The sequence below is a fragment of the Macrotis lagotis genome, chromosome 7 (assembly GCF_037893015.1).
Source record: "Macrotis lagotis isolate mMagLag1 chromosome 7, bilby.v1.9.chrom.fasta, whole genome shotgun sequence".
Classification (NCBI taxonomy): domain Eukaryota; kingdom Metazoa; phylum Chordata; class Mammalia; order Peramelemorphia; family Peramelidae; genus Macrotis; species Macrotis lagotis.
The window spans coordinates 141,394,485-141,409,484 of NC_133664.1; the positions used below are offsets into that span (position 1 = coordinate 141,394,485).

At 32.7% G+C, this 15,000-nt stretch overlaps 1 protein-coding gene across 12 annotated transcripts in view; it reads right to left on the reverse strand.

Annotated features, from left to right (window-relative positions):
- The window catches only part of FOXP2 (forkhead box P2), a 721,187-nt gene that overhangs the window by 55,294 nt on the left and 650,893 nt on the right, over positions 1-15,000 (reverse strand). For 9 of the 12 annotated variants that reach the window (XM_074193868.1, XM_074193870.1, XM_074193871.1 and 6 more), the window contains 3 exons: positions 11,698-11,835; positions 10,341-10,553; positions 8,622-8,793 (listed from right to left, as the gene is read on the reverse strand). In XM_074193868.1, coding sequence (XP_074049969.1) covers positions 8,622-8,793; positions 10,341-10,553; positions 11,698-11,835 — 523 coding nt within the window. The remainder of the gene's footprint in view (positions 1-8,621; positions 8,794-10,340; positions 10,554-11,697; positions 11,836-15,000) is intronic. The other 3 variants (XM_074193877.1, XM_074193879.1, XM_074193878.1) reach the window with 3 other exon arrangements.

Here is a 15,000-nt window from a genome sequence, read left to right on the forward strand (position 1 = left end):
CCCCAGCCAGAGTTAGTACTAAGAACTGCTCTTTCCCTTATCTGTTCCAAATACCCTTACTCCTCAAACTTTCTGTCAATGTATTCCCCTCCTGTTTCAACTGACTCTATACACTACATTTGTCAGAGAGAAATCAAAATATCCATTTCATTACAACCCTGGATCCACTTCCCCTTTCAGGATATGCTATCCATCCAGGAGCTGACTGTATTACCTACATGTGTAATTTTCCATTAAAAGTTCTTTAGAGTGGTGGCTAGGTGGCGCAGTGGATAAGAGCGCTGGCCTTGGAGTCAGGAGTACCTGAGTTCAAATCCGACCTCAGATACTTAATAATTACCTAGCCGTGTGGCCTTGGGCAAGCCACTTAACCCCATTGCCTTGAAAAATCTAAAAAAAAAAAAAGTTCTTTAGAGCTATTTATATTTATTCTTCTATTTATGCCTTCATTGCTTAATATTGGGCTTGATTTAAAGCATAATAAATGCTTTAAAATTATGTTTTCAATATCTAATTCAGAAGGGAATTTGGTCAACTACAGGAGAATTTAAAATCAGGAAAAGAGTCATTCTGCAGGCAATGAAATGAATATAGACACCTAATTAGAATATGGCTATGTCTAGATATATGAACATATATGCATACATATCATATGTATTTTTTAAATTAAACTATTCTAGCTATGACTTTTGAACCAACCTATTAGCAGAATCTATCCTAAAATTATATAAGATTGTTAGATTAAAAGTTAAGATTTTGTCACCTTAATATATATATATAGCATAATCTGACACTTTCAGAGAACAGAAAATCCAGGTTTTAAAAAAAAAATGGATCTTCACATGATCTTAAGAAAAAAAAACCCAACACTTTATTATCAGCACTAATGAAGATAGAAAAACATGAAAATATGTATGATATTAATATTATATGTGATCACTTATATAGTATATATAAGAAATATGAATAGGTAGATTGAGACAATTATTCATATAGAACAGAAAAGCCCACTTTGATCTTAAATTCAGCTAATATGCAGCAAAACTTTTTTTTTGTTTGAATTATGTAGCAATAATCTTAACCACCTGCTTTCTCTTTCTTACTAATGCAAGCAATTGCAATCTAAGTAAATAAATTTTAATATACTTAAAAAGGAAAACTGCATAATAACCAACAGGTTAAATTCTCAAAACTTTTAACAACCAATTTATAATTATTGCTAATGATTATTTTCTTAAATTTTAGAAATGGCAGAATAATTAAAAGAATAGTGATCATTGTTAGATTTTAGTGAAACATTAATGCACACAAACTAATAATCTGAGCAATGGCTCAAAAGAGTTAGATATTTCTAGCATCTAGCACAGTGATTTACACTCAATGATTGTTTAAGAAATACTAGCTGATAAAGTGTAGTGATTCAAGAATTTCAAAAGAAACTGAAGAAAATGAATAGCCATGGGGAAAAGGGTCCTTTCAGATCATATAACTCCTGTCAATGCACATAGATATTTACTCTATTATATCATCTTAATATCAGTCTTTCTGGTGTTGAAGTAAATATTTTTATTTGAATGGGGAAGTTTCTGACATCACATATGTAACATAGGTAGCACGTGTATATATGTATACATGTATACATGTGCATGTATGTGAGTCATATTTTTTCTGTCTTTATGTGATTTGCCACAGCTTCTCACAATCAACAGTAAAATTAATTTCAGGTAATGATTAATTAAGCTACAATTAAAACTGACATATACTGCTCATACCCACCTGGGTTCCAAATGTGGAAGTTATTGACCATGAGGTTAAAAACAATCTAAGGACACTGTTTACTGAATAAGGTCAATAGCCAATAAATGATAAGTGGTAGTAATACAATTAACATGAGCTAGACTTTTCATTATTTCCAATTTAAATTTATTGGATAATAACTGTTCATGTCTTAGTTAAATGGCTCCAAAGTCACTCTAAGGGACTACGCAAGTTACAGATAACTAAAAAGCTCATGTCTGAAACTGAAATTAATAAATGCAAAGCTTAGAGGTTGTTTTTTCTTACATTTTAAAGGTAGTAGGTTTTTACTTTTAATTCTACTACACATTAGTCTTGATTACTACCATGCTTTTCATGGTATTCTGTGAAAGTGCTATGGATAGATACTCTCTACAGAATTTGATAAATCAGTGGTTGAATCAAACCTAAATTTGTTTTGTAGGGGGTAGAAAGGCTCTCATATGTACTAGGTAAAAGGAAGAGGGGACCCATAAGTGACCTCAGGAGGAGATTATTTGATAACATTGTAATAAAGCTTTTTATATTATTACTTAACCCTTCCCTTGAGATGTGATGTTGGCAGATAAAAAGTTTCTAATCCAAAATGAATGTTTTTTGACTCTGTTAATTGAAATTAGTGAACAACATATATGATTTTTTTTTTTTTTTTAGTTTTTGCAAGGCAAATGGGGAAAGTGGCTTTCCCAAGACCACACAGCTAGGTAATTATTAAGTGTCTGAGGCCGGATTTGGACTCAGGTACTCCTGACTCCAGGGCTGGTGTTCTATTCACTGTGCCACCCAGTTGCCCCTTCATATATGATTTTTATCAATCTACATTTCTTCATTTCATGAGTTTTGAATGAGTAAACACAGTAAGGTGAAAGGAGCTAAAGAATTAACTCATTTATTTTCCTTTGGGCAGATGTTTTATCTACTCAATCTTAGAAAGATAATTGATTTTTTAAAAATGTGTAGCAACTAAGTTTACTATTTTGCATACAGATCCATTTAGAATATAATGTTTGGTATTCTAAATTTTTTTGCTATGATTTACACATACTTCTTTGTACTCTATTGCCAATGAAAATGATGACTAATCTAATTTTATCACCATCCTTGGTAGTTTTGATGACCTCTTGAAGAACTTTTCTTTGGGATAAGTAATTTTGATTTATTTGTCTCTAGCATGATCAATTAAAAGAACTTTTTTTCCCAAGACTAGACTAATTCTAGGAGAATTACTCACTGATTCATTTATAAAACATTACAGAGAAACCTAATTATCATAATAAGGCATTAATTCATACTCCACTAATTCAGATTTTAAATGATGATGATGATGACGATAATAAATGACAATTTTTAGATAGTACTTTGTGGTTTACAAAGCACCTTACATACATGATCTCATCTGATAAGTTGTTTCAGATATAGTATATATAATCAGAGAATTTTAGAACTGAGACATTATCTAGTTCGACCCTCTCATTTTAGAGATGAGGAAACTGAGGTTCAGAGAAATGAAATCATTCTCTGAAATAATTTCTTCTTTTGAGTAATCTAATCTAAATTTAAACAAACAAACAAAAAACAACAGGGGATTTTTTTTCACTTTATCTTCAGTTTCTGAGTCCTGTAATTATTTTTTTATTACAAATCAAAATATAATAGAAAGCACATACATTATGAATCACAATGCTCTTTTTTAAATTAACTACCCTGATTTTAATCTCATCTTATAGATTCTTTTCAAAAACTACCTTATTTGGAAACCATGAAACTGCATTTCTTTAAATGTATGCTACCAATCAGACTTTTTGCTGTTGGAATGACTTCCATCCCATTATATTTTGAATTAGTGAGATTTTTACTATATTATTTGAATCTTCTGCACTTATGTACATTTTGAATTTATATTCAGTTTGAGAACAACTAACCCCACTTCCACCCTATTCATATGTTATATGCCCCTGTAGAGTATGTGAGAGGTATTATAAAAGCAATTTAGTATTAGCATTCAAAAATGCTCTTTATATTTACTCATCAACAATTCACCTTTAAGGCCAGTTCTTCCACACAATAGCTGAAAATATTATCATGTACATATCTATAAGCATCTCTATCTATACTTGATCAGTCAAGTCACTAATGAAATCATTATTTTTCCTTAAAAAAAAAGAGTAGAAAGAACATATTAATCAAGAGACCTGTTTAAGACTTGCCCTTAACTAGTTTTTAAATTCTAGGTTAAATGCTTCTTTGGGCTTCAATTTATTTATTAAATAAGGTTGTTAAACTAGAATATTCCCAAGGGCCTCTTCAGGGGTAACATACACTGAGTCTATGAAATGAAAGTTGTTTTTTTTCCCCCCTATAATTACTTGTATATTCAATAGCATACAAGAATAGAATTTTACTTGTGTTATTATAATGACATTTCATATTCAAGAACATACACATGCTTTATCATGTGATTTTTAAAGCCTATTATATAGTTTAAAGAATTAATGTTAGTTTTTTCTTATTCTCCTAGTCAATATGTTTGGGCTATGCATACTCTGACAATGCCAAGCTAATAATCACTTTAAAATCAGAACATTAAGGGGAAGTTAGGTGGTACAGTGGATAGAGCACTGGACCTGTAGTCAGGAGTACCTGAGTTCAAATCTGATCTCAGACAATTAATAATTACTTAGCTGTGTGACCTTCGGCAAGTCAATTAACTCCATTGCCTTGTAAAAACCAAAAGAGAAAAGAATCAGAATATTAAGAAAATATTCTAAGGTTGTTATTTCTTTCTGATGTCTTTAATTTTTATTTAGCAAACATTACATCCTTTCAATTATCATCATCATATAGTATTTTTTAAAAATACTTTCTTAAAATCTCCAAATATATATATATTCAAATTATTCAAATGTGTGTGAATATGTATATATGTGTGTGTGTATATATATATATATACATATATATATATATGTATATATATATATATATATATATATATATATTGTGTGTGTACCATACACATGCTTAAATAATTTGGTTATAACATAAGAATATTCCTGTTCCTCAACAAGAATTTCTAGTCTATAAAGAGGGAATGTCTAGTGTAAACTAACTAGATTTAGATTCTTTGGCAGCAAGAGGTGATATGGTATAGTGGAATCAAGAAGACACTAAGTCTTCTTAATGCACCTACTGCACATGTGACCATAAGCAAGTCAATTAGCCTTCCATTGGTTTCAGCCAGTTATCTAAGACTGTAAATTCTGGAGAAGATTCTGCATTACTTTAAGAAGTTTATACATGATGAGTTCTCTCCATTGATGAAATAATAGGTCTGAGTTAAAAAAAAAATTCTGGCTTACAACTATAACAAAGATAATGTATTGAGACATCATTCTACCAGGCTTTAGAGTGTGTATCCTGTGTGCACATGTAAAAACCAACATAACTGAAACAAATGCTAAAGAGTAATCATAGTGGCAGTGAATTTACTGAAAATTTCTCCTTTAAGTTATATCACATAAAATATTTTATGAATGTCATGAATACAATAAAAAGAATCCAAAAAAGGCCAAAAAATGGTTGTGTCTTGAGTGTTTGTATTTAAATAAAGAACAATTGTGAGATCTGAAAGTGTTTCACTTTCAAATGTTTTAAGCCATAATGAAGACTTTTAACCAAATATGAATATTAGTATATGGGAATAAGACAAATATCAATTAACTAACCAAAAATAATTTATTAAAAAATCTCTTAATTCTCTATTGTGTATACATGCAAAAGAAAGTAGGGAATTAATATTACACATAAAATGCTGCATTAATTAGATAATTGAGAGGATGTATGTACATGTATAATTCAGGAATAATCTAATTTCTCTGTTGTTTGTGTATATGTGCATGAGAGAGGGAGAATATGTATATGTGTGAACTTTTTTTTAAAAAAGATAGCAGTAAGAATAAAGGTTATTGATTCCTCTTTGTAATCCAATGATGCTGGCCTGTCAATTATAAAGATACTTTTTAATTTTTAAAATGTCATATTTAAAGATACAAATTCCATGTTTTTATGCTTCATTTGTGTAAAAGTAGCACAGTTTACAATTTAGCACAATGTTTTAATTAGCACAGTTCATTATAGCTAATCTATTTGAGGAAACTTGAACTAGATTTATTTTTGAGTTACATGGTGCTTGTATTAAAGCAATTCATGGTGAAAGAAGTCAACAAGAAATTTTGGTCCTTCATATTTGATCATTAGGACAAGTGATATTGATCTAGCACAGGTCAAATATATTGAATATTTCATTTTGCTTGATGATAATGTAAGATTTTCTATGACAACTGAGGGCTTGTTTTTGAATTCATATTTATCATATTTTCCACCCTCATGAATTTCATCATCATCAGTATTTAGTAGAAATGAGGAAAAATAGGGGAGATGAAACCAGTTTTATTATAATTACAGAGGTGAACTAAAATCAAGAGTAAGCCAAAAGATAACTGCTTTCTTATTTTACAAAAACACATTGAATTTAGAAGGGACCTCAACATTCCTATTAAAGAGATAAGGGAAATGAAGCCCATGGAGGACAAGTACAAAGCACTTAGATGGAAGTGAAAAGAGCTAAGCTTTGAATACAATGTTATTTCTATGACACTATACTGCTTTTCTAAGCAGTCATAAGTTTTCCAGACTTAATTATATCTATTCAGATACAGTGATCTGCATAATGAAGGGGAAAATATGCTTTAGCATGAATTATTATGTCTTCACATACATCACAGGATAATAAGATCATTAGATTTAAAGATGGAAGAGAACTTACATCTAGCCTAATCTTACTATTTGAAAGTGAAGGAAACAGAGATCCTGAGAGATTTAATGACTTGCTTATGATCACAGAAGTAGTAAATGGATAAGCTGGGATTTGAAGGTCCTTTAACTCTATATGTAGTGTTATTTCATAATTCCTTGGCATCATTGTACACCTAACCAGAATAATCCTCTTCATGGATTCTCCTTTTTTCCTAAATTAGGATTTTTAAAAACCTACCTCTTTTTATCATTCTTAGTATTCCTAGCCAGCCTCAGTTTATTCTAAGATTTACTATACTATTTAACAGCCCAAGTTGAAAGTGGAATGGGTACCTTTTCATAAATCAGCTGGTAGACTGGAAGACAGAGTTAAATTTTGGGTTGATTCTTAGTGCAATGGTTTGGTTCTACTTAGGAGGAGATGCGTGTGACATAACTAGCCCAGTATGTAGAATAGTTTTCATATCTAAAAAATTCAATTATCTGACAAAAAATTTGAACAAGAGGAAGTATAAGCCATTTCCCTTCTTGCCTTCTACTGGAGTTGTCTTTCATACAATTATTCTAGCTTCAAACTAGTTTCCTAGAGGCTCAAGTCTAACATTGAAAATCTGAACAGGTAAATATATATCTATATATCTATATATCTATAGATATATAGATATATAGATATATATACATATGTAGGCTTTTTAACAGAATGGGGCATTCAAATCACCAAATCTTCATTAAGCAATTACTATATGTAAAGTTCTATGTTAGGTTCAGTAAATGCAAAGGCAAAAACAGAACAATCTCTCTCTCTTTAAGAAAGCTACATAAGTTTTGGTTCTTTTTCCTAAATAATTAAATTGCTTGAGGCTGTCATTTTGTTTTGACTACTTGAACTCAGTTTCTTTGATTTTCTCAGGAATATTAGATATAGGGAGGGAGAAGAATGTTTTATATATACATATATGTGTATAAAAACATATATTATATATATGTATTTAAATGCTAACACCCTGTATTCTAATTTAAAATCAAATTTAAGTTTCTTGAAATATGGATCAAATAGATTTTGATATGTAAATCTGTGATCTTATTATTAGTCACTGTTTCTATATTTCAAATACGGTATGATTTCCTAGTAGGCTAATTCTTGATTATTAGACAGGCATCTAAAGTTATGAAATTCTTCATCTTTTAACATAGGTAAAATTTAATTTTAACAAATTTGTTGTAATGAAATCCTAAATAATAAATATTATAAGCACTAACTCATGGTTCATGACAAGCAATATTTGTTCATGAAGTCATCTCAATTTCATAGTGAAGTGATATTTTACCTATATGACTTGAGTTTAAGAATCTCAAGGAATAAATTTCTCTTATTTTTCCAGTTAAAAAGTCCTTTAAGAGTTAAAAAAATGTATAAATTAAAAGAATTTGTTTTTTGGAATTCAGTTGTGTTATGATAATAGAAATACAAAAATAAAAGTAATATCAAATTCTGTAAGGTCACAAGGAATGATATGATTATATAGCTTAAAAAATGGTCATGTTGGGCAAACTATGAATAAAAATGTCTTACAATCTTAGTAAGACCAGGGAAATAAGGTAGAGTTTCCTTATACTTTAAAAGTGAATTTTGGTTTCAAGATTAACCATTTGTTTTTGCATTTTGCAGAGCAGTTGTTTTCCATGGATTCTACTGGTTTCACTTATGTTAAATGTTGTAAGGACTAATTGAATCATTTCTTGATATAATTCTTCAATGTAAATCAATCACATTTGAATTGTTTTGTTTTTATGTCATTTTCTATCCATAAGATCAGCAAATATGTAATATAAAATCTAATAAAGCTAAAAGCTGTCTTCCACAAAAGACTCATCATATAGAATTTCTCTAGCATGATGAAAATATTAATGAGAATAGTTTAATAACAAATGTGGCATCTTAAGGATTAATGAGACACTCTGGTAGGGTAGAAAGTGTAGGCTTAGAAATGAGATGGGTCAGATGGATGTACCTTGTGGTAGAGACTGGACAGGAAGAGCAGATTGGCCAGGTGGGATGGAAATGAGTCCCTGCCGCTGGAGATTCAGCAGATGTTGTTGCTGTTGGAGCTGTTGCATCTGGAGGAGCTGTTGTTGGAAGACAAGCTGCTGTGCTGCCAACTGCTGCTGCTGCTGCTGCTGCTGCTGGAAGGCACACACACACACACACACACATAGAAAAATATATACACACAAACACATACAACATACACACACATACACATACACAAACACAACACCACAGTGAAGAGCAGAAAGTACAGTTGGCAAAGATGTGTCTACTATTCTACCACTTTCATTCTTCTGGTAAATTACTGTATCATAAATTCATTGGTCATATCTCATTTTAATATATTAAGTATCCTAGGTCTTCTAATGGCTCTACTGTGGTCATAACTAACCCAAGAGGTGACTCTGGGTCAAGAGAAAATGGACAACATCTCTTTGAAAAAATCATTTTTTTAAAGCAAGAAACAGATTTATCTAGGCTAAAATTGCAGGCAGCAGTCTGTGGCCATTTCAATGGCAACCTAGTTTTTCCAACTGAAAAGGTTTGGTCTGCACGGTCCATGACTGTGGTCTCTGGTGATCTATTAGTAAACTGGGATGGTGTCTGTTTCACTGGCCTGTTGGCTCTCTTTTCCCTGTTGCTGGAATATATTTAAAGCCAGAATTATGTTCAAAACAAAAAAAAAAGTGCCCTTATTATAAGGAAAAGTCTAACTTCCAATTTTGTGAGGCATTACAAGACAAACCAGAGCTCTTTGGACTCAGGAGGGTAGGAGAAGGCAGTCACACTTCAGAGAAAGACAAGCTGCTGTGGAAGACCTTTCCTTTTTAGTTTGGGGAAAAGAGAAACTTCTGATGCACTCACTGGAAAACAGACTGCATAATGGAGCAAGTCATGTGGATTGCCCAAAGCCTCCCGAGAAATAAGGGAGCAATTTCTATTCCATCGTTGATGGCTGTCTGAAATTCTATTCACAAATCCAAACAGAAACAAAGCCTCAGGAGGTCAGAACTGTTTCCTGTACGTTTGCATAATGGGCAGCTTGAAGACAACTTCTACGATACCTGCTGATCAATTTAACTACTTCAACATGTTTTGTTTGTATTATGTTTATATTTGATGCAGTTTGCTGACAAGTGCGAGCGGGGCCTGAGAAGCCCACTTGTCAGTTTGATTTATGAGCACATCAAACTCTAACTTTCTAGTCGCCACTCCAAACCTACAGTAGCAGTTCATTAATCAGGGGCCTATGACTTTGAAATCTGTGTTCAACCAGTTTTCTCTCCCTCCCCTCCCCAACCCCCCAACAATAGGCTAAATTTGCATGCTCTCTGAGCTGTACCACAGAGAAAAATAAGGTTCCCTCACCAACCTAGATTCTTGGTGAATACAAGATAATCAGTACTTTGTCCACCACACAGCTTGCTCTTTGTACACTGTGATTCATTAGTGAACATTAGACAACAGCAGCATTGGATTGGAACTCTCAAGTCCCATGCTACAAAAAAGGAAAGCGTGAGAGTTCTACTGTCACCGTTATTAAGCTCAAGGAAAAAAATATAATAATGCATCTTTGACAGCAAGAACCTCGTTATAGGAAGATCTAAGATTATTCTTGTCTCTCCACGCCCCTTCTCAACCCTGAACCATTACAGACATCCGTGAGACAACCAGCTCTTACCTCTTTTGCTTGCTTTCCGGGATGCTGCTGTTGCTGCTGTTGCTGCTGCTGCTGCTGTTGCTGCTGCTGCTGTTGCTGCTGCTGCTGCTGCTGCTGTTGCTGCTGCTGCTGCTGCTGCTGTTGCTGCTGCTGCTGCTGCAAAAGCTGAAGATGTAACTGTTCTTGCTGTTTCTTGTAAAACTCTTGTAGTTGTTGCTGAATAAACCATTTTGACTTTAATAAATAAAGGCAAAAGTTTCATGTATTATCAATCTCCTAAACTCACCTAGGCTGGCATAGGACAGAGGTACCATTAAGATGCACCACATGACAGAAATAAGCGCTGGATTTGCAGAGGTAAATCTACATACATTTGCCTTCTCTTCCACCCCTCCCTAAAGCAGTTCTGAAACTTTACAATCAAGAATCTAAAATATCCTTTATTTATTTACATATAGAGAAAATGTATATTTTAATTGGAATAGGAGTCAAATTATTTTGACTTATTTTAATTATTACACTTTAAGTATTTATAGAGTAAAAACTATTTTCAGTAGGATATAATAAAGCTCCCAATTATTCCTAGAGGAAAAAAAGCAAAACTGAGTATCTCATACAGCAGGACTCCAACCATGTAACTAAAGGGTGGCTTCCCTATAGTGATCAAAATAAAAGATAAGTAAAGTTTTAAAATACACAAAAGCCCAGAGAGAAAAAAAATACATTATTTTCTCTAACATAATTGATGATGTAGTAGAATGATCTAATTAAAATTTTATTCCATACTATGCTGATGACTGATTCATGTCTGGGTCTTTATTAGGGGAAAAAAAGGCAAGTCTTATAGATTCTTGGCATAGCTGCAAGACTGTGCTTTGGAAGGTAGACTTCTCATTTTAAAGCTCTGTGCACATTTTTGAGGGAAGGAAAATTCAGAGAATTATCTTCCCTTCATTGTAAAAAAAGCTGGTCAATTCAAATTTCATAACTGCATTCCACTTCTGTGACTAAAGGGAGTGCTAAAGTGTTATGAATTTTAAAGCAACAATTATCTACAAGTCTATTTACACTTTCTTTGGCAAGTCTACACATCAAACGTGCCTAAGCACTTGAAAATTTAAATATTGATTTGCTCCACATACAAAATATACCTGTCTGCTGTAACTCTGCATTTTAATGGATCAAAGACAACCAAACTAAGTTTCACTCACTTCCATAATTAAAATAAGACATTTATATCCTAAATGTTGTACAATTATGTCTTTCAAAGCCAAAGCATGGACTGATGGATTGTCAAACATACACCTAGACCATCACCACCACTTGGGAAAATGCCCTGGGCCCATATGAATACTCCAAAGCAGGTAACCCACATTACCTGCTGTAACATGACTGCTTGTTGTTGCTGAAGAAGTGCTTGGAGCTGCTGGGGAGACAGTACTTGCTGCTGGAGAATCTGCTGCATTTGCTGAGGGGTGATCACCTGGGGAGTCATCATGGCCACTGACACAGGCACCTGCACAGAGAGAGAGAGAGAGAGAGAGAGAGAGAGAGAGAGAGAGAGAGAGAGAGAGAGAGAGAGAGAGAAATCACAATCAGATGCTCTTCTGCTGACCTGCACTGCATTTATACATCATTTTTAGATTTTGTACCAATGGACCATCATTTTAATATCATATTTATTACTAATAAAGTTTCAGTTTCAGAAAGAATCTGTTATTTTAAGACCACAGGACTGTGGCACTCGATTTCCAGAGGCATCAGATTTCATCAGACTCAAGCTTTATGTTTCACTTCTCTTATGTATTACTGTAAGAGATTTGAACATTGGCTAGTATAAATGTGTATTTAAAAATAAATGATCACATGGTAGGGCTTGAAACACTTCATAATCAATCATCTTATCAAGTGTCATAATGTTATAAATGAAAAGCCTATTGAGACTATTTCAGATGATAGGATTGAAATAAATATTAAAGATTAAACACTTTGAAATAAGATATGTTTTACACAGACAATAGGTGCCTAAGCTCCTAAAAACATGTGGATGTTACTTCAGTTTTTCCAAGTCAAGCAATATGTAACAGCCACAATGTTCACAGTTATTAAGATGATTATAAGAGTTACAACTACAAATGTCCTCAGAGCAACAAGGAGATGCAACCCCAGGATTCTGGCTTTCCTGGACACATTCTAGGTTTTCACCTGATCCTAACTAAAAATCCATGAGATATGCAAATCTTCAAGTAAAGTTTGTCCATAAATGGAAAAAAAATTTCCACAGAAGTTCCTAGACAGAAATTAGAATTTGTATAAGGTAGGGAAGAAAAAGGAAGGAAAAGGGGGGGGGGGGCAATGGGTAAAGGAAAGAAAGGGAGGAAAAAGTGAAGAGGAAAGAGAGAAAGAGAGAGAGAGAGAGAGAGAGAGAGAGAGAGAGAGAGAGAGAGAGAGAGAGAGAGAGAGAGAGAGAAAGGAAAAAAAGTCAGAGCAGGAGTAAAAGACATTGAAAAGGAGTGAGCAGAGAGATAGAGGTGGAGGCAGTGGAGAAAGAAGGATGAGAGCATAGGGACAAAAAACCTTGTACAAGAACCTGAATACTCAGTTAGAGATACAAAATTTGAAGGCACTGTTTGTACTAACTAGTAAAAAAGCATGCAAGCTTCCTAAGTTTGTATCCTTTCAACACTCAAATGGTTTCCTTTTTAGAAAAAAAATTACTTTTACTACGAATTAAAACAACAATATAAGCACTGCTTTTTAGCAAGTTCTTGGGCATGCTTCTTTGCAAACCAAAAGGGATTATTAAAAAGCATGATTCATAATTTATTTAAATAGTGAATTCTTATCCAGTTCAAACTTATGCAGCCTGATACTTTTTTGCTATAAAAAAATGGAAATATAAATAACAAAACTCAGAAAGTTTGGGGGCAAAAGAATAAAGGTCCAATGTGCACAGCTTTCTCTTTACTCAGAAGTCTTCAGATTTCAATTTTAGTTCCAGTTTTCCTATCTAATATTGACATCTTAAAATGCTGATTAATTAAATCTGTGTTTAACATGAATAAAAAGAATTAGAATATTACTGAATAGAGGTCATTTACTTTTCAAAATTACTTCTAGATCCAGAAGAACAGTCTGACATGCAGGTGGATTGTGCTATTTGAATTATCTTACATAAAGCATTTGGAAATTTAGGCTGCGAAAATAATCGACAAAGAGGAAAACAATATTCCACTTATGATTTGTTGCTTAGTGATACTTTAAAGTGTTTTGTTATTTAAAAAATGAAGTACTTGTTTACAGGATCATTTGTTCTCAGATAATTAAATGGCAGGGTTAGAATAAACCAGTCTGGAAAAGTTTCTCTCTACAAACATGGTCTTACTTTTCACAATCATTTAACTTCATGCTGTCTCCAAACAGCAATGAATCAAACTGAAATGAAGGGGCAGGGAAAGACAGACCTGTTAAACTTTAAAGAGCCTGCCAATCCATTTATATACCTCCTATAAAGCCTACCATGTGATGAGCAGCTTGCCACATTTCTAACACCTTACAGCCTAGTCACTTTTCCCTGAGAGTTGCACACTGACTTAATTATCTCTATGACTACAAGTAAAAATATTTTAAGAATATCTTTTGGATAACAAATGTACTTTAGGATGAATGTTTCATAAACATTGATCTGTTATAAAACAACACCTGTCATTGGCTTATTTCATCTTGTGCATAGGATGTAATGTAAATACATCATGTTGATAGTAATTGGCTAAGAGGTTGGGAAATTAGGTGAGCTTTCTATCATTTCTCCTTCTTTAAAATTTGGTGTCCTTTTGTGTTATTGGACCTTTTCTTAAACAAATTAATTGCTCAATTCTTACAAACAATCTGCCTCCAGTTTTCTACTTTTAATTTCAAGGCAAAGATAATTGTCATCATTACCATCATAAAATAGAAATTACTAAGTGCTTCCCTATTCTTGGTCCTGTGGGCTGATAAACAAAGTAAGTGTTAAACAAATAGTTCCTGTCCTCTAGGTACTTTCCATCTAGAACTACTGTTGAGATAGAAGGGAAAACAAACAAATCTTACTATAACTTTGTTCCATAAGACATAATAAGAAAAGCATAAATATAATTAGAATGAAAGACATAGATTTAACTTTGACAGCTTTATCTATTATAAATACATTTTCAATTCACATAAAATATAGTCAAAAGAAAAAAATGTTGAGGTCCCCTGAGCAGTTTGAATTTTTTTAAAACAACCACAAATATATTTCCTACAATGATAAATTTAACACTGATTTCTGCCTATAAAATTATTCTACTTGATGTGGTCTAGGAGAATGTACTCTTGCAAGCACAAAGCTATTCTACTTTTAGAGAATGTGTAATTCACTTCTTTTCCTGTTTATGTTGTGCTCTATATCATCACAATGCAAAGAACTGAATGGATTGATATAAACAGACACATTAAAAAACTAACATACAAATAATGGTACATTTACATTTAGCAATATTAAACTTGAAAATGTTAGCAAAAATATATTCTGGGCCCCAGAAATATATATATGTGCCCAAAATTTATATTCAGTGAGCTACATTATATAGCTTTTTAAGGAAATATTTTCGCATGAAAGATCTGAACTGCTTAATGCAAATATTCAAATGTGCTTATA